General features: G+C 35.6%; 3 protein-coding genes across 6 annotated transcripts in view; 1 reads left to right on the top strand and 2 right to left on the bottom strand.

Annotated features, from left to right (window-relative positions):
• Window positions 1-311: 311 nt before the first annotated feature.
• On the bottom strand, window positions 312-6134 carry LOC122242287 (RNA-binding protein squid). 2 transcript variants are annotated; one of them, XM_042999556.2, is made up of 6 exons: window positions 5854-6134; window positions 3123-3163; window positions 2377-2504; window positions 1674-2124; window positions 1338-1436; window positions 312-985 (listed from the first exon to the last, which is right to left on the bottom strand). In XM_042999556.2, exons 1-6 carry the CDS (start codon window positions 6021-6023, stop codon window positions 918-920), a joined length of 957 nt encoding a protein of 318 aa, XP_042855490.1. In that variant the 5' UTR covers window positions 6024-6134; the 3' UTR covers window positions 312-917. The 2 variants fall into 2 exon arrangements, with proteins under 2 accessions (XP_042855490.1, XP_086396242.1); XM_086540116.1 differs by having other exon boundaries at window positions 312-998; window positions 1340-1436.
• Window positions 6135-12930: 6796 nt separating this feature from the next.
• On the bottom strand, window positions 12931-18044 carry Gas41 (YEATS domain-containing protein 4 Gas41). Of its 3 annotated transcripts, none has more exons than XM_042999565.2 (6): window positions 17945-18044; window positions 14875-14992; window positions 14175-14318; window positions 13885-14022; window positions 13350-13548; window positions 12931-13186 (listed from the first exon to the last, which is right to left on the bottom strand). In XM_042999565.2, exons 2-6 carry the CDS (start codon window positions 14968-14970, stop codon window positions 13008-13010), a joined length of 756 nt encoding a protein of 251 aa, XP_042855499.1. In that variant the 5' UTR covers window positions 14971-14992; window positions 17945-18044; the 3' UTR covers window positions 12931-13007. The 3 variants fall into 3 exon arrangements, with proteins under 3 accessions (XP_042855499.1, XP_042855497.1, XP_042855498.1); XM_042999563.2 differs by lacking the exon at window positions 17945-18044 and adding an exon at window positions 17717-17841; XM_042999564.2 differs by lacking the exon at window positions 17945-18044 and adding an exon at window positions 17696-17817.
• Window positions 18045-18269: 225 nt separating this feature from the next.
• LOC122242290 (uncharacterized) overlaps window positions 18270-20347 on the top strand; it is a 10423-nt gene continuing 8345 nt past the window's right edge. The window contains exon 1 of the mRNA XM_042999562.2: window positions 18270-18529. Within this exon, the coding sequence (XP_042855496.2) occupies window positions 18447-18529 (83 nt within the window). The 5' untranslated portion in view covers window positions 18270-18446. The remainder of the gene's footprint in view (window positions 18530-20347) is intronic.

The raw sequence follows: 20347 nt of genomic DNA, 5'->3' as shown, positions 1-20347 counted from the left end.
TTACTTTTGGAAAATGCTCTTAAGAATTTTACAAAATATCCTTAATTCAATATATAACTTTGTACATTGTTTACCCAAACCATGTTCCTTTCAGTACCAATACGTTACACTAATGAAAGTTTTATTGCTTTCTCCAAAATTTACTTTCCATGGGAATCCCCTTACCTTTAAAAGTCTGCTAAATGTAACTACATTTTATTAGAATATTACAGCTTCTATATACAAAAATTAGTCTAACATGTGAAAATACATCTCTAATACCATGTCTAGGAATAAATTTCATTCTAGGTTCGTAAATAAAAGGCCAAAAATATACCTCCATGTGTATATTATTCTCCGTACAAAAAATAATACAAATGTAAGCACTTAAATCAATTTTGGTTGACATGATACCATGTGCATACTCCAGAATTTAACTCAATTCTGATAAAGAAAAAAAATGACCTTTGAATATTCATCCTTCATTCAATGGAATAGGATTTGAAACTCCCAGTAACAAGAACCTGGGTCTGGCAGTCACTTGAAAGTTCCACGACACTGAATATTCATCAGCAGGTACACATCCAAAACTGTTTTTGTTTCATTAACTAAAACACCACTTCCACTAACTTTCAGTCCCATCACAGAAGGCCCTGTAATCCACTAGGATACCCTCATCACACAGACAAGGAGAGGAAGGGAGAGACCTCATCATATCCTAGGGAAGCTAACACCTTCAAGAACCGGTTATCCAAAATGCGACATGAGTGCATTACCTTTTGAATCTTAAATTCTCCAAAATCTGGCTTTCTAAGTATACCATCGTCGTGGGAGCCAGAAGCAGTAGAGGACTGACGAGTTGAGGACTTGACGAGGATCGGTGCTAGTACATGTCTCCGCTGTGCCAATTGGCGTTCTGGTTGTAGCCATAATCACGTTCAATACGGCTGGTGCCTCGCCTGCTGCCTCCCATGCTGGCTCTTCCCCCCGCTGTACCCTTGCCCGCCTGGTAAGAGCCAACAATGCCATAAATAATGAGTCTCGGTGAACGACTAAAAGTACAGGTTTGACCCCAGCATGTTAACTGACTGGATATGATGAAATGGATGACTATCAAAGATACATAGTGCACAATCCGAGACTAACAATAAAAGACTAACTGGGTCAACATGCAGGGATCTAATCAATTTGTGTAATCTAGTAAATTAGGATCAAAATGTCTAATTACAAGACTTAATTCATTTTTGAGCATGCAAAAAAAAATCAAAAAGCAATTTGTATATGTATATTTATTTATTTATATATATGTATATATAGAAAGACATGCATAAGACAACAACCATAAGCCTGACACTTACCATAATTGCCAGATCCATATCCATAACCGTAGTTATAATCACCATAGCCGTAGTCTCCATAGCCACCATAGCTGCCATAGCCATAGTCACCATAACCGCCTAATGTGTATAAAAAGATGAATTACCAAACCTACTCGAGGACATTCCTGTACCGCTTTTAAATATCAAATTCAGTAATTTAAGTTACATCACTATTTTTCAGTAGCAGAACTGGATAAACCTTTCATCATAGAAACTTTCCCAAAAGTGAAATTTTTGCACCAATGCATGCAACTTTCCACCTAATATATTCAACCATCAAAAGACCTCCATTGCAAAATTGTCTTGCATTCTTACCATATCCTCCATAGCTGCCATAGCCTCCCTGATTGTATCCATAGCCTCCTTGGTTCCAGCCCTGCCCCCAGCCTCTACCGCGACCCCTCATGCCACCTCTTCCTCTCATCCCTCCGCGCATGCCTCCTCTCATCATGGCATCTGGTTTTGGTGTGGCTTTCTTTACATCTACATCATGGCCATTGATTGTCTGCTTGGGGGTCTTGAGGAGGTCTGTGACGACGGACTCTTGGTCAAAGGTGATAAAGCAGAACCCTTTGCGTTGGCTCTTTTGTTTGTCAAAGGGCATCTCCACCTCAATAATGTTACCGAACTGATTAAAGAAGTTTTTGATGTCATCATCAGACAGTTCTGGTTTGAGGCCACCAACAAAGATTTTGCCGTGACGAGCCTTTGCCTTCTTTGGGTCAACTTTTTTGCCATTTATGACGTGATCACCAGACTCAATAACCTGAAAAGTAATGGAGAGTATTATATTTTAAAAATATCAGTACATTTGTTTAACAATGTAGACTAGAATTCAACTAGGTAAAATAACTTGTATTGACTTTAAAACAGCTTTATTAATCCTAAAACTTTCTACACTATGTAAACTGCAAAAACAAATTTTCAATACACTAAAAAATAATCAATATCTGTTCATGAGAAAATATCCATCTATAAATAACTTGTAAATAAAAATAATCACATGGTACTAAATTACCTTATCAACAGCTTCTCCTACACTAAAGACGATAAATGCAAAGCCTCTGGAACGGCCAGTGTTTGGATCTGTTTTTACATTAATGCTTTCAATATCTCCATATTTGCTAAAGTGTTCACGAAGCTCCTCTGAAATAAAAAAAGGATACTTTACTATATTTGTTCATTTTACAGCAAATCCAGTTAACTAATACTTACAAGCTATCAGTAGTGGTAAGAGTTACATCAGATGATGTCAGTAGCAGAACTGGATAAATTTCATCATGGCAATTTCAAAATATAATGAACTAGTTTCATTTTATAAACCTTCTAGAGCAGTGTTTCTCAGTCAACTAATCTGGACTTCCAAATAAATTTCAGTGCAAGGGCAGCTCCAAACCATGGTCAGAGACACTTTCTGCTATAAGCAGATTCAAGTTGTGTGAAAGCTTCACCTGCTATACAAAAAGTATAGTAGTTGCTATCAACTGTTATTGCTCACATTAAGCATACATTTCAATAGACCATTTACATAAATCTAGTTTCTAGACTTAGGCATTATAAAGCTGAAGGAAAGGAAACTAGTACAACTTCTTGCATTAGATCCATTTTCATTATATGAAGATGGAGGTAATCCATTAGCTGTGTATTAATATGATTTCAGAATGAGAATTTGGAAAAAGCTGATCACTAGAGACTTTTCTTTAAGAAAACACCGAGAAACACTGATCCAGATATATCAAATCACAAAAATAGAATGGTACTTACTTTCTGTCGTTTCCCAGCTCAGGCCACCAACAAAAAGTTTCCTGGAAACGAGATCCAATTAGTCAAACCATGAAACAATCTGAGTGAGGAGGGTGAAGTTTTTATTAGCATGTACTTTACCTTAAGGTTGTTAACTGCTTCTAGTTTAGATGGCAGGAAATCAAATGTTTTAACCCTCTTCAGGCCGTCAAGCAAGTTGGCAAGAATACAATTGCCCTTTCTGCTCTATACATTAACTCTGAAAACAGTCTGGGCAACACAAACAAACAACAAAAAGTTAGGGGGGGAAATTAAAATAAAACGTTCTAGTGCTAATGCCGCAAAGGATAACAGCTAGAACCACTCAGTTGACCTTTGCTTCAAGTTGATCGCAAATGGAAAGACAGGTAACCGTGAGTTAAATTAGACCATAAGGTAAACAGATAAATACCCTGGTGTCGATGCGGAGCGCTACAAGGGGGCAACATTCTTCCCGTAGTAGCGGCCACCTAGAGGAAAGAGGAGTCTCCATTAGTCCTTGTGGAGGGGCCACCCGAACCTTCCCTAGAGACGTTACGTTACCATTTGACAAGGAGAACTGCTGGAACAAGACCCAAGGTGGCCCTGTGATGACTGCTTCAGTTACGTTACAGCTTCATGATGACAGCAACTGGGCAGCTTTGAGGCAGAACATTCAAAGGCAGAGGAAGTGATCCACAAGATTTCTACCCACCCTTAGAAATTTAAATTCCCCTTATTTGCAAGACAAAAAATTCAATCAATTCAAAAGCAAACAGTTCACTTAGCATCTACACAAAAAGCAGTGTGATCATTTCCCCTACAGAGCAAAGTTATTTACTTTACCAGTTTCCAAAACTTTAATTAGTGATGCATTGTCTAATAACAAACAAAAGTAATTGTAGGCATATCCACAAATTATGGTTGGCTTCCAGATAATGTAAAATTTCACATTTCCCAGTCCCATTTTTCTTCTAATGGGTCTTGCTTTCATTTTCAAAATCTGGTTTGGTTTCATACATTACTGTAATGTAACCCCTTGAGGACGGAAGACTATACTGTACATGTCAAGGAGAGTCTCAAATGCATTCACCAAGAATCTAAAAGTATAAGTGATTGGGCTTGCACTTTCAAAACATGCCTTCAAATGAAAAAAATACTATTACAAGCCTTAACCAGTCCTAAGTGTAAATCATATGGCAATTGGTATTTTTCCCCATCTCCCTCTAAGTGAAAGCCAACAGAAGGGCTATCCATCATGAAAAGGATAATTTACATAGCCACATACTAGGTCATGAACAAATGGTTCACTAAACTCATGACAACTGCCAGATTCTAAAAGGTTTGAGCAATGTGACCAAGCCATCCATTAAGACATGTTCTTTTTAGAAATCTTTACAATTAGTTAACTTACTCTCGCATATAACAAAGTAAATGCATTCTACTTATAGACTTGCATACCAATTATCATCACAAAGCCATTTCTACACATTAGGAATGAATAAATTGCTTACTTCAAATAAAGCTCATAGATAACCAAGGGAAAATGAAATTCTAAACATGTCTGAACAGACTGCTACTGGAACAGTCTGAACAAACACCTGGCAAAATCATAAATCTATACAACAAAATATGCAGAGATGCCAACTCAAGATACAAGACCCTTTCTAAAGAAAATGGGACAAAAATCATGAAGATTTACAAAATCATTCAGGAACCATAATTGGTCATGACTTTTAAGTGTACATTGAGGCACTTACACCTAGCAAGTGAGAATGATTCTAGCACAGGAGTGGGGGAATAACTACGCAGTACTAACGGCCGCTAGCCACTGCAGAGAGAGAGGGGCAAGATAGATAAAAAAGCATTTGGTCGCCTTGATGTTTGGATGCTTTGCCCCACGAGGGATGCTCAGCCAAGAGTGGGCCCATGCAAGTTAATGCCCCAAGTAAACAAACTTTACATTTAATAGAATCATACTTGCAACGAGTCATGGAAAGGAACGACATGTAAATTTTCCATTTACATGGGAGAGAAGAGAGCCCCCTCCCATGGCGCTACCAAATTATCAAGTACCTGAAGCTAGGCTAGCATGTGAAGATGCATAAAATAAGTATACAAAGTCTACTTTTCCAACAGAACACAGCTAAAAATATAAAAGGCAAATCGTCAACTTACGTCGCTCTCAAGGGTTCATAAGGAAACAGTACAGATGTGAGTAAAAACCAGACCGAATACGTGATCCATGAGCGCAGTTAGGTGTATCATGCTAGCCTCATGGGGGAAAATGTAAAAACTTACGCAAATTCTTTCAACAACGTGGAGCAAGTCCCTCGAAAAAACAAGAAATACGGAGATTCACGCAGTCGAACCAGACAAGACTAAAAACTTAATGTATGCACAGAAGGGGTCTTCAGACAAGCATAGTTAGTCTCCAACAAAGACAAAGGCGCAAGGGAGCAGATGAACCTGAGCCGGCGTGGCCCGAAGTTAACGGATCAACGCGGACGTTTTGCTTAAGGTAGATTAATAACGTTTAGAAACGTATATCACGCCTTCTCTACTGTACCTGTGAAAAACTCCTGGCATTCAAAAACCGGATCTAACTCTCACGATCTAGTACGCCGAAGTATAGAGCGTTGAGAGATTCAACAGAAGGGGGAGGGCAAGTTTCTTTTCATAGATAGCTTTTCCTTTGTACTTTTAATCTCACGCGAGCGAGAGGCAACCATACCTGTCATCGTCGCGGCCGGGAGCATCCGCGGCGCCGCTGTCCTGCACCTCGCCGGCCTGGCCCTCCCCGCCGCCCTCTTGGCTTTCTGCTGCCCCTGACCCGTTCTCCTGGAAGTCGCCTCCGCTGTAGTCCTCGGTAAAGTCCTGCTGTTCCATCTCCTGATCGGCCATTTTGCTTAAAGTGTTTTTTCTGCAGGGAGAGGAAGGACGAAGAAGCTTTCTCCTTGATAGCGGAGCGGCGCGTGGTAGCAGACACAAGCGCAGGAGAGAAGGAGACTCGCCTCTCCGCCGCCTACCAATCAGCGCGCTCCTTTCCTCTCCTTCGCCGTGCGCTCACCCAATCAACGCGTTTGCTTGACTCCCTCGCATCCTGCCGCCCAATCAGCTCTCAGATTGAGCCCGTAAGTGAGCCTACATTTTGATGCGCATGCGCAGTTTCCGACGCGGCGCACTCTTTGACGCGGCGCCGGCCAGCGATCCCAAGTCGCTTTTATTGATTATTTGGCTTGGCGTAAACAGTCAGGGGATGCGAAAATTACAGATGCACATGCAAAGAAAAGGAGATATTTATATGAAATTGCAGATTTTTAAATAATCACCATATTCTATTAAATTATACTCAAAGAAATATGATTTTCCCATTGCATGTATAACCAAACCTTAAGAATGTGAGATATCAGAAAGTAAATAAATCTCGTTCCAGAGCTTGAGACGTTACAAATCAATAATAGTTTCCGTGATTCCATTCATCCCAATGTCGATTTGCTTACACGCCCGTTATATCGCGCTCTCATACAGTTCGCATGGGAGGAAAATTCTTCGTTGCTACCATCCGTCCAGTATCCTTGTAAAAACATACCTAAATACGTTTATGGCTTGGAAAGGGAAGGTAGCAGACCTTGGACAATACCACCATTTCCCACTACCAAGACGACTGTAGGCAATTTAGGGATTTACCCTCATTAAAATATTTTCCTCCAGTGAGGTTCTGTGCCCTAGTATGTTGTATGGATACATATTTACAACTATATTAGAAAGTATACATTCCTTTTTGCAGATGAAGTAGGCGAAATCTACAATGCATTTTATATTTATCCGAGACGAGCATCCTTGTTTTACTTTATCTTTCTTTATCGAGCATACCAAACGTGTAGCATATTTGGAAGTGTACAAAATCAATCATACCATTCAAATCTGAGCGGGTATTTCTTCCTGCTTGGCCCGCTTTTTAATTTGTGTTTGTCTTTTGTTTTTGGTGAAATTTGGATGAGACATATTTCTTCCTGTTTTTCTTCAGCTTGACGTGCAATACTTCACAGTAAAATTTATTCAAGTAAGCAATGTTTGTCCCGAGATGAACGGGCTTGGCTACTATTTCTAAGTTCATATATCATTCATTGATTTATTGATTTTCATATGGTTTGTCACAAACTAAATATCGTGAGGAAAATGGGTTTAAGTGACAATGGTCTGTAAGATCTCTCTATTCATATATCTATTTATAGATAGTAGCGTTTCCCACATTGATGACTATGAACTTGTTAGAAATAAGAATTTACACCATTAAGATCACAAAATATTGTTTACATTAGCTCTGAAACGTAAAATGAAATGTGGATTTTTGACACTATTTCGTCTATTAATAGGTTGCTTTTAAGACTACGATTTTTATTTCTAATAATTCAATATACTGGAAGACTGTGAAGATTTATGAGGTGCATCTGCCTTGTCCCTTTCCCCGTCCCCCACAAACTGCTAACCATGCCTCCCCCCCTCTCTCTCTCTTTCACACACACACACACACACACACACACACACACATACACACACACACATATATATATATATATATATATATATATATATATATATATATATATATGTATGTATATATATACATATATATGTATATATTTATATATATATATATATTTATATATATATGTATATATTTATATATATACTTATATATATATATATGTATATATATATATATGTATATATATTCATATATATCTATATATGTATATATATATATTAATATATATATATAATATATATATATATATATATATATATATATCTCTATATATTATATGTATTATATATATACATATATATATATATATATATTTGTATATAGATGCACACACATACACATATATATATGCATATATATATATATATATATATATATATATATATATATATATATATAATATATACACATATATATACATATATATATATATACCTATATATATATATATATATATATATATATATATATATATATATATATACATATATATATATATGTGTGTGTGTGTGTGTGTGTGTGTGTGTGTGTGGTGTTGAGCTATATAGTTATTTAGTCACACATGCATGCACAAGGAATATAAATATAAGTATGTGTGTATACACACACACACACACACATATATATATATATATATATATATATATATATATATATATATATATATATATAATATATAATATATATATGTGTGTGTGTGTGTGTGTGTGTGTATAGACGTATATATGTTTGTGTGCGATATTGTAGTTTTTATTGTTACTTTGGTTAATAGGGATCAAGCTGGATACTTGTTTTTTTTTAATTAACAGCGTGTAGCAAAGATAAGATTAGATAAAGACATGAGCTTATGCAGACACAGATTATGGATGAATTTGTATTTTACCAGCAAGAGTTTCTGGATTCACAAGTTTCCATTTAACCATAACCGTTCTCTTGAAAAAAAAATTGATAGTCACGGAATAAAGCAGCACAGCAGCGATCTTCGTTAGTTAAATTCGTACCTAAGTCGACATTGTTTTGACGAAGAAAATGTTGAAACACTTAAGGTACACTAGCCACGTGTGACGGACTACGTCTTATGATCATTATTTTCACACGCATGTCAATTGAATAAATTCATACATCTGTAAAAGTGTATTACTTATTATACACTCATCCTATTGTAATTTCATTATAGTATTTATATACTATTTATATTCTAAAGATATTAGTCACCTGACTCAGATTTTAAAAATCAGAGATTAGTAATTAAAAAAAAAAAACGAATACACGAAATGGAGATATTACAAGAACATAGACAGTTTCAACAAACATGCCCTTGTGTGCACTCAGCTTATGATGAACAAATAATGAAAAAATATTTATCACAAGGCGGAACACCCACGTGACTAATGTCGGGTGCATGGCAAGAGACTTCGCCATGTCCCGTTCTAAATTTATCTGTGTCAAAGGGTGACTGGGTAGCAAGCGGACGCGAGTTCCTGTGCTTGACATGATAACGGTTTGATCATTATTATTAGGTATATTCTTAAGGATAGCCTAGATCAAATCTCTCTCTCTCTCTCTCTCTCTCTCTCTCTCTCTCTCTCTCTCTCTCTCTCTCTCTCTCTCTCTCTCTCTCTCTCTCTTTTCTCCTGTCTGTCTGACTGACTTTTTATTATCTATCCATGTCGTAGGCATTTGTCAGTCGACAAGGCATAACTCATGACCTTGAGAGAATAAGTAAGTGATAATGTAATGTGGCCTACTTTCGAAAGCTTCTTTTGACTTGCTTTTCCATCTCCACTTCCTAATTTTTCCTCAGTTTATAAAATATTATGTTATTTTTTATTCTTTATCGCAAGGTGCCATTTATGCCCTTATAATGTACAATTAATGTCTCTTAGGGGAAGTATATTCTCATTAATTTTATGTACGATATCACTTTTTGGGGTTCTTTTTATTTTTGATTGAGAAAGGGTGTAATGTCTCATTATCAACTGACACGATTTTCAGAACAAAAAGACAAACAATCTATGAACCTATTTTTATACGAAACGTTGAAAGAATGCCAACTTTAATAAAACTTTATTATTTTGATTTCTTCTAATTCCTCTATCTCTTCCGTCTTGCAATCTGTAATGCCCTCTTCCCTCTATTTTAACGTCACATTTTTAACTTCTTTAATATTTTATTGGTCCCTTATCGTCTCTATCCGTAACGTGTTCCTTGTATCACCTCACCATACCCCTTAGCTTCATCTTCATCTATCACTCGATACGTCAGTACCGGTTTACAGTTTTTATCTCTGTACGTATATGTAATTGCTGTATACCCGTTACACGTAATTTATTTCATTCTAAACCACCGCTTAATTATTTTTCGATGTTATCCTTTTTTGTTTGTCTGAGAAGAAATCATGAATCATCCTAAACTTTCTTTGATGCCTTGTGAAATCAATAAATCCACACACAAACACACACATGTATAAATGTTTGTAAATATGTGTGAATATATATATATATATATATATATATATATATATATATATATATATATATATATATATATATATATATATATATGTAGTCTACATGTATCAGATATTTTAGAACGATATTTTCCTCACTCCTATAATAAAATGGTCGGTGTAATGCATGCATGTTATTTTTAGCGCCAACTTGACATGTGACCGAAAGCTGTTGGATAGTCTATTCATGCACGCACACATATGTTTGTATTCCTTAGTCAGTCTGTCTGTTTATGTATGCGTGTACTTAAGTTACTGAAAGAAATCTATATTCTATTCATTATTTGTTGATAGAATATGAATAAAGTATACAAGCCTGATTTATTAGTCATGTGTGTAGTAAACAACCCTTTCGATTTTTAAAGAGAAGATTATGGACACATAATTTTTAAAGTGTATCACCATTTATATGACAGAAATGCAGATTATAAACATAGAGCAAATAATGTGAAAGATAAGCAGCCAAACGACCAGTATGAAATGCTCGTTTATTTTGTAACAGCTTAATCATGACCATCCGTTTTGATGGCCACTGACGAAAGACGTAAAAAAAATCAAACAATTTAAACCTGCAAGAATGTAGATAAAAATGCATATGATTTAACTTTTTCAGATAATGAGAAACATGCATTATTTAAAAATCATTCGTCAACTAAATTATGAACAAAAAGATGGACCTGACCTGTTGTGGAGTATGAGACATACCAAGAGAAACAAGGCGTAACCCCTAAAGATTCGTGAATTGATAACATATTCTAATTTTCTAAAAACTCTTATAAGCCAATGATAACATAGAGGTAAACATTCCTGTCATGCAAGGCACAAAAGAGAAGCTCAAGACCTTCTCTTTGAAAGCTTCACACATTATCCACCACATGTGCTTCCCCCCATTCCTAAATTCCTGGATACAACAGACCCACTAGTATTACCTATAAAAGGGAGGGTGCAGGGTGTCTAGGAATTCCTAGGAAACTCAGGGATTCTCAGGATCAGGGAATTTCCTTAGATAGTCTTACCCTTTTTGACTGAACAGCTCATGACAATGAACTGTGGTGGATAAACGGTAACCCCTAAAATTTTTACCATCTGACAAAATTCCTCTTAAAAACTCTACCCAGAATACATAAACCTCAAAATGATCTCAAGTCACATCAGTCTTGTAAAATCAGAGTAATCAAAATATTCCAAATAGAATATAAGAAAGTTACAGCAATAAATTCATACAAAACATCATAAACATGTTACTGCAAATAGACATCTTGCATATTACCTGATAGAACACTAGATGAAACCACACAATATGAGTTTTTGCTAAGATAAAGCACTAAAGTGGGTTAATTACATATTTTATAATGTAAGAACAAGCAGTTCAACATGCTAGAAGTGCAAGAAAAATGATAGTGTCTACAACCATATGAGTTGAACCCATATCACAGAAACTCGAATAAAACAGTGCAATGTACGATTATTTGACAGAGATACATAGAACATGACCACATTAAGTGAACCCCTACTTAGAAGGAAATTTCACAGAAATGAGAAACCGCATCATACCTGATATAGCCACATGAGAATCACATCATAGTCAAATCTAACATGATAATGCCTGAGATTCACATCAGCATCAAATCTAGCGCTTAGCACTGCCGAGCAGGTTCATTATATACATGACAACCAATAATACCAAACAGGAAGTAAATGAGAACAGCTACCAGACTAACAGGTCAGTATATAAATGGTTTGATCTCATAAAGAGTTCTTTAATATACTTCATTTCTTCCAGTTCATATAATGTAGTTGCTACCAAGAAATTAGTGTGTGTGTGTGTGTGATGTCCTTTCTTTTGACTGAAATTTGTAATTAGCTGGTTAGCATAAGTTCTTCTCTTTCCTCCCAAAATTCCCTTTACTATAATACTTCAAGAATGTGTACCCTCCCGATGGAAGTCATTAGTATACTATGAAGGAAATGTTTGTTTTCATTATTAAATATTTAGTTTTTATTTTACCTCAATAACTCATTATATCGGGGAAATACAATATAGTTCAGTTGTAATATCAATTTGCTGAGAATGATATCATGATATCAAAATCACTTATAATATTTCTCAATTACTCTCAAGCCTCAAGTTTTTTGAGAAAACTTAAACAAGAGTGGCTTTTGAAATATTATCTTCTATCTTATTTTATTTGATCCTACAAATGGAGTAACTTAGGTGTATACATAAACACTTGTTAGATATTATATCTAGACTAGGTGATTTCTCTTGAGTTAGACTGATCTTTTGTTTTTACTTTGTTAATGTTCAATTGAATATAATATTTACACTTCCTATTTCTTTTGATTTATATTATAGTCTTTTTGCTTAATCATGTAAATTCTTATCATCTCTAACAGTTCATAATTTGATCCTTCCTTTCTTAGCCATTCTAAAACTATGTGTAATTCTATATATTTTTGAGATCCTTAAACTCATATGAAAACCATTGTATAAGGTATAAAATTATATGCAATTTGATTTGTAATTTTAGCTTCTTTTATATTTTATCTAAAGTTCTCCATTATTGAAATCAAATGGTTGAAGGTATCCTGATTTTTACCATGCTGCTTCTTTAAATCACTATAGTAAAATCAATTATCTGACTACCCATTCTTGTTACTTGAGTTTGATAATTTAGCTTCATAGTGATGTATAAATTACAGTTAATCCAAGTAATATTTCTTTAAGTATGATAAATCAAAGGAAAAAACACTAATTAAATGATTTATTCATATACAAAAAGAAAAAATAATAGATTTACTTCAGAAATGAGAAAGAGCACAATGTTCATGTTAATCCTGAAACATCCACAGGCATTTCTGACTGTGACTTGTTAATTTCCTCCTTGAACTTGGCAATGGTATCTTTGGCAAGTTTAATCTTGTCTCGCAGGTCCATGACTTCATTTGCTATTTTTTCTTTGGCATTTAATAAGTTTTTGATTGTCTTGTCCTTCTTATCTTCAACTGAAAGTATAAAAGTTCATTCATTTATAACAAAGTTTTCCTTTTCTTTTTCTGGAGTAACTGATCATTGATAATATTCTCAAATAAGTCAATAAAAAGCAACATTTTAGAAAATACATGCAAACAAGTAGTAGTTCAATGAGCATACTCCTTAACAACTTACAATCAGTATCATGGGTATATTCTCCAAGAGTCAATTGCCGGGTGTTGGTCAGCAGTTGTCTCATCATGGCGGAGGGGTCTTGGAAGATAAGCTCCTCATAAAATTCTGATACGAGTGGCTTCTTGAAGTCACTGGACACAACAGGAGGTGTAGTGCCCGGAGGAGATTGGAACAGCTTCAGAATGTGATATATGGTGACCTGGAAAGCCAAAGTTTCAAAGCATTTTTTGACCCAGATATTGTGTACAAAGTTGTGTGAACGTTCTTTACCTTTAGTTTGTTTTGATCTTAATTTTATATCCTCAACAAATACTTTGTGAATCCAATATTTTACTATAATTTGGTTTTCAATATCACTTTTAAATAATATATCCTATAATAATGGTAAATTGTGCACATATCGAGTTCGAGCTAAGTCAGTGAAAATGCTGTGCTAAACATAATGATAATAAAATGAAAACTTTCTTAAAAATAAATAATGATCTACCAGTAAGGATGATGATAATGGAGCCTCACACACAAAAAAATCACTCACTGGTCTTTCATTTGGATCATGGAAAAAGATTTTGATAACAATCTCAAACTCTCCCCATCCCGTTTCTGTGACTTCGTAAGGTGGCTTTGTTAACACACGGTTCTGGTTGGCATAGCTCTCATGTAGCTTAAAGTGGACCTGTAGTAAATAGAGATCCATTAGTTAAATTTATTTTATGTTTTATATGCTGTATTTGTAATATATTATGCTCTTCTTTTCTATGATATATAAAACAAGAATACTGTATTTATCATCAAGTTACACAACATGTAATTTACACTCTCTACTACCTTTTTCACATATGTAGACATGTCCTCATTGTTGTAAGGTTTGACATAAACTGTCCATTCATGAGTGTGCCCATCCTCCTCTCTCTTTTTGCCAAAAAAGCGTGCAACATTGCCATACACTATAGGCTTGACAATTGTTAGGCCCTTTAATAAAAGAGAAGACAATAGGTATTGGTATTGGCAAAATCTAGGAAATTATCTGTTCTTTCTTTACTGAACAATTACCCTTCTATAACATTTAAGAAAAAGATAAGAAGTTTAAATAATTTAATCATAATCAATTTAAACCTCCTGATACATGCCACATCTTCAGATATTCAGCCTGGGCTGGCGATCTTCAGATGTTGTGTTTTCTATTATCTCCTGGACTTATGGCATGATATATAAGTCTATTTATGATATATTGTCAAAGTGATACTAATTAGCATTTGGTAAGATGCATTAGTCACACAAATAGAGGAATGACTAGCTTGTATTTTGGAAAAAATATGCAGTGAGAAAGTGATCTGACGTCTGCCAAAAAGCATGCAGCAAAAGAAATAAGGAACCCTTAACTGACTTAAGTGCATTTACACATTCTATCATTTAGATATGAGAAGAATGTTAATATGTACTTTATATACTGCCATATATATTAAACAATAAAAAAAAAAAAAAATAGAAATTAGAGAAAGTTTTTTTTCAAAGTAAGGCAACATACCTTTATTCTTCCCCCACTGTCAGGACCAAAGTCAGTTGTTGGCTGCACTTTCTGCTGCTGTTGTTGCTGATGCTGCTGAATCTGAGCTTGTGCCATGCTGATGTGATTATCAGAACATCTGAAATATAAAAAGTGATTTAGTTTTACTTTCATCTTGCTACAAATTATTAAAACATATAAAAGACAAAATCATTTTAAAACATGTGGACAAGGCTCTGTATATTAGCAACATTCAAACCTTTCATTATGCTACCATTTTTGTTTGGTTGTGGGCAATGGAGCAGAGGATGCTTTTTAAAGATTTGAAGAACATGACATATCCCTGATAATTATAAGCAATCGACACCCTATGGCTATAGAAAAAAAAAAACATCAATGGGTGTCATAACATACGTGTCGGCACCGATTAGGCCTAAAAGACGGGTGTCAATGCGTACATGACACGGCATTGAGATCTGCTTACAGTTAAAGCACGCACACAGTCATGAAGTATTATGGCTGTAACGGCGCTAGCTCCAGAGCTACAGGAATCTAAAACAGGCTAAACCTGCATTTTATGATAGATTTATGGAAAAATGTCATTTGGGCTGGTCTGCACTACCCAGAGGGCAGAGAAAACACTCTCCCCATCCTTCTAATCTTTAGCCAGTGCCGCTAGTGTTGTAGATTGCCCGTACTGATGACCAGTTAGGCCGTTAGGCAATGGGTTAATACTGTTAATGGCAAGAATTTATTCCCTTCCCAAGTACTTAAATGTTACAAAGCTAAATCCTAGTATTTACTTGAGCAATGCTAGTGATCATGAACACGATATTGAATATGATTTTGTTAGCTGGATCTACATGCAAAGAAAGAATGTTGGGGCCTCAACTTGAATTGCAATTTACCCCAGATTGATTATCTCTCCACTCAAAGATGATGAATCAAACAGGAGGACTTTCCCATTCAAAAGGTTTTGCCCCAGGTTAAATGACTCACCAATTGTGAATACTGTCTTGCAAAAGAGATTAGAAACTAAGAAATGTCTGTATTTTGCTGTCTATTCCTCTGTAAACTGTTGGTGTATTTTCAAGATATGGAAACCATGGCTATTGATAGATTGGTTAAATTCAATACATTTCCCATTACAAATTGAATCAAAACAAAATATTCTTCAATATAAAAGTATCCAGCAGTAATGAACATTAAACTAATATGTTTTTGTGTTAACTGATGTGTTTGTTTAGAAATAGAGCCACCTTTGAGGAAAACCAATATCTAGACATTCAATTTGTCTGGACAACTACCAATCAAAACTAGTCTTACATCAAAAGACTAATCTTTATTAAGGATGATTTCATTTGACTTGTGTGTTACTGTTTCATGTCAAATGGTTTGAGTCACAGTGCAGCAGAAATCAGCTGAACATCTTAAAATGAAAGCCATCCCAGAAGAATTGATGGATTACTTGCATATCTTGGAATGCATGACTCTGGTGCTTATTAACCCATTAGCAGCAGATGGCATGATTTGCTGCAAAGGCAGAGTTGGTCATAGACGTGGATGGCACCATGGCAGACAATGTAAACCAGCCATCCTACTGCACAAATATTTATTTAATACCATGACCATAAATGAGAGTGTATGAACAGTATGTAATTCAGTTCAGAAAGAAGACCAATATTATATGTAAAAAAAGGGTTATTAGCCCTGTATTTTCCCCCTACTTCATTAGTCCATTTACTAGCTAGGAAATATATAAAATCTTAGAAGGGCAACATTAATTAAATATTATAAATATACTTATGTACTACTACAAAGTACATCATTATAGACAACTTAACCCATTCACGCTAGATGACATGCAGACACATTTCATGGTTTTTGCGTCAGTCAGACGTCAGAGCGAGCAGACAGCCCAGGCTCGCGGCTAGTGCGCCAGAGAATCCCGAGGCATTAAGCTTATGCGTTCGAAAACCCCAGCATTCTGACCATTCAGAGCTGGAATCGCCCCAGTGTGAATGGGTTAAGTATATCAATCCAGAAACACAACGGTATGCACCAGAGAGCTTTTATGCTCAATTTAGTAATCATGCACTTAAAAAAGTCACCTGAGTATTAGCTGTGGTATCTAGCTTAATGTGTTCACAAGGATTATATGAAGTCATGCCAAGAGATTTTCACTCTAATATTGGGGATCTAGATATATGTGCTAGATTCAACACATCATTAACAGCTTTTATTTTATTTGCTGTGTTATAACAAACAACAAGAAAAAAAACAACTAATGTGCACACGATTTAGTTCTTAGTCATTAAGATGGATGATGGTATGTACTACCTTTGATGTATATGTTGGTGCACATCTATTACAAAGCACTAGTTATGATAGGAAATACTGTTGGGTTGAACTTTGCAGCTGAATAATTACACTTTAGATTTGTATGCTTGAAGTGGAAAAGTAAAATAGAACAAAAGTTGAAGATAATGAATTGAAGCTAGCTTTGAATAACTGGATCAAAATATCACGTTCCAAGCTCTCTACAGAATTGGGTGCAAAAGAATAAACTTAAAAAATATATACTTCTAGTTAATTATCATAAGAGCTTTAAATCTCCTGTTATACCCCATCATCTATATGTCTATCAAATCTACTCTATTTAATGGAAATAAAAATCGCGTTTTTCATTAGCATTTTCTTGAATATCGTAGCTACCCTTTGTGACAGTTCCTACATATCAATATTAAAATATATATGGATCTTCACAAGATAATTTGTAAAATATAGTTCCGATTCTACTATTAATAGCATATATAAAATGCTAATACAGAAACATTCTTACGTGTGCAATTCACTAACGTACAGAAGATAAGTGAGAGGCTTTCAGTACCGACATTTGTTTACCAAAACAATAACAAAGCGGGAAACGAGACTATCTTATTATTAATCAGTGATATCAGGAATTACTCAGTTTTTGACTTAACGACAATTACATATTCGTTAAAAAAAAATCATTTTTATATCTATTTAAGTTATATATTGACTAAAAAAAAATCTCAGTGTGATTCCTTTACATCGATTATTCACCTACCATAGATTTTAGGGAAATGAACCGTATTTATTTGTAAGCTAAGGATGAAATATTCAGAGATTATTGAACATATAGGTAACAGATGCTCCATAAGCGAAAATGCGCCCAAAATGAACGACTGAGAGTATTGCCAACGACAGACTATTTTTCCTACCATTGAAATAAAGCGTTAAACACATATAGCCGATAAGCCATTGTACCAATTACCTCTCATATTTAAAAAAATATATATATACACATCCTCCCAACAGCCACCATAATCAGAAGCAAAGCAACCATCGCCACCTCCCACAAAAAAAATAAAAGCCAGCCCGCCAAGCGCGTCTGGCAACACTGCGCCGAGGATGGGGGACCAGCCATGTGCTCGAGCGTGAAAGGGGACTCGAAAATTTTAAAATAATTTGAATTTCGCCCCCACACACGCCACCACTGACGTAGGGGATCTTGCAGGAACGGGTTGCGCGTCGCATAGGAGTAAATACGAGGAGGAATAATATTGATAATGGCGTACGAGATGGTAATGCCGGTAATAGCAGGTGCTTCTGGGGTCTTTGCTGGCTGTGCTGTCTTATATAGCAAAATCAGGTAAGATATGCAATGTTTACGTGTGAAAGCTTTGTAATTACGATTTGATGCCATATACAGTGCTCTCTGTTCCAGTCAGAGTAATGTATTTCATGTGAAAGCCGTTGGTTTAACCGTGATTGGTGTATTTGAATTATTTTTGTTTTGATTCTACCGATTTCACATTATGGAAACAAGTGGTACTCTTTCTTTATCACACTACGAATATAGCTTCTTGAAACAAATGTTAGCAGTATTCTAACATCATTTGGTGGTGATCACCCAATGGCTTTAATTTTTTAATGCACTTATTCCAAAAATTAAACCTTAGGTGGTCAGTCTTATTATTACCCCTTGCCCATTTTTTTTCTTGGTCAAGTGTTATTTTGATGGATTTTGGTGTGATTCAAATGAATTTGATAAGTGGTTTCATTTCTTGACCAAATGAACTTTTTTTTAGAGATATTACTATTCCATGTACAGCCAACAATCTGGATTTGATGGTTCTGCAAGTTGGGGAGAGCATGACGAATGGCAGGGAATTTCTACATCTGAATTTTCATGCACTTTCATACTGCAGGCAGGTCACAGGCATGGCAACAATCAGTTGATAAGGAATCTGTTCACATCCATTACACCATGAAGCCATTGTCAAATTGAAAACCCTCGAGTGATATCATTGTTTGAGCAAATAGAAGTGAATAAACAACAAACATGCAAATAGTTATTGAATAAGCATTGGCCAATGTCTCTTGGTAACACTGAATCCCAGACGCACCATGGGAAATATAATTTGGTGTCATCAATTGTTGGTTTATAGGAAAAGAGGCTGGAGTGGGAAGGGTGGGGCAAATAGGTTAAATGATAATAGCAGGCAATATCAAGATATGATTCTCTCTTCCTCTCTCTCTCTCTCTCTCTCTCTCTCTCTCTTTCTCTTTCTCTTTCTCTTTCTCTTTCTCTTTCTCTTTCTCTCTCTCTCTCTCTCTCTCTTTCTCTCTCTCTCTCTCTCTCTCTCTCTCTCTCTCTCTCTCTCTCTCTCTCTCTCTCTCTCTCTCTCTCTCTCTCTCTCTCTCTCTCTTTTCTTCTTTCTCTCTCTCTCTCTCTCTCTCTCTCTCTCTCTCTCTCTCTCTCTCTCTCTCTCTCTCTTCTCTCTCTCTCTTCTCTCTCTCTCTCTCTCTCTCTCTCTCTCTCTCTCTCTCTCTGTCTCTGTCTCTGTCTCTCTGTCTCTCTCTCTCTCTCTCTTCCCCCTCCCCTCCCCCTCCCCTCCCCCTCTCCCTCCCTCCCTCCCTCCCTCCCTCCCTCTTTCTTTTTCTCCAATTTTCCCGGGTGTTTTTGTAGAAGAAAAGTGCTTAGTTTTGTTGAGATAGAATGGTATTTTAAGTCAGATTTGCAGGAAATTAGTCTGGGTTAACACAATACTGAGTGGAAATACTGAAAAAAAAGAACTTGGATTCTACTGCAGTAGGCCTTTATACTTTACTATCAGGTGACACCAATTTAAATTCATCTCATCAGAAAAGTGTAAGACTAATTAGGTGTACTAATGATGATGGTTTTGAATAGAATAAACTGGGCAGCCACTACATAACCATTATGCAAACGTGTATCAATATTATTTAAGAAAGTTTTATGACAGCAGCTTTAAATGGTAAAAAATAGTAACCAGTGCAGTTTGTGTGAATAGCAACCAGTAAAGTTTGTGTGATATTGTAAAATACTGCATATGCAGAGACTCAGTATAAACTACTTTGCAATCATTGCAGTGCAGCAAATCACAAAGAACTCTTCAAGTGCTTAAAGAATTGAAAACACTGATGAGCATATATCGCTTTTATT

Source organism: Penaeus japonicus, unplaced genomic scaffold, assembly GCF_977035675.1.
Source record: "Penaeus japonicus unplaced genomic scaffold, GWHDUDI00000001_assembly GWHDUDI00000009, whole genome shotgun sequence".
NCBI classification, from domain to species: domain Eukaryota; kingdom Metazoa; phylum Arthropoda; class Malacostraca; order Decapoda; family Penaeidae; genus Penaeus; species Penaeus japonicus.
Note: the sequence above shows the minus strand (reverse complement) of the source record. Positions and strands in the feature narration are given on the sequence as shown.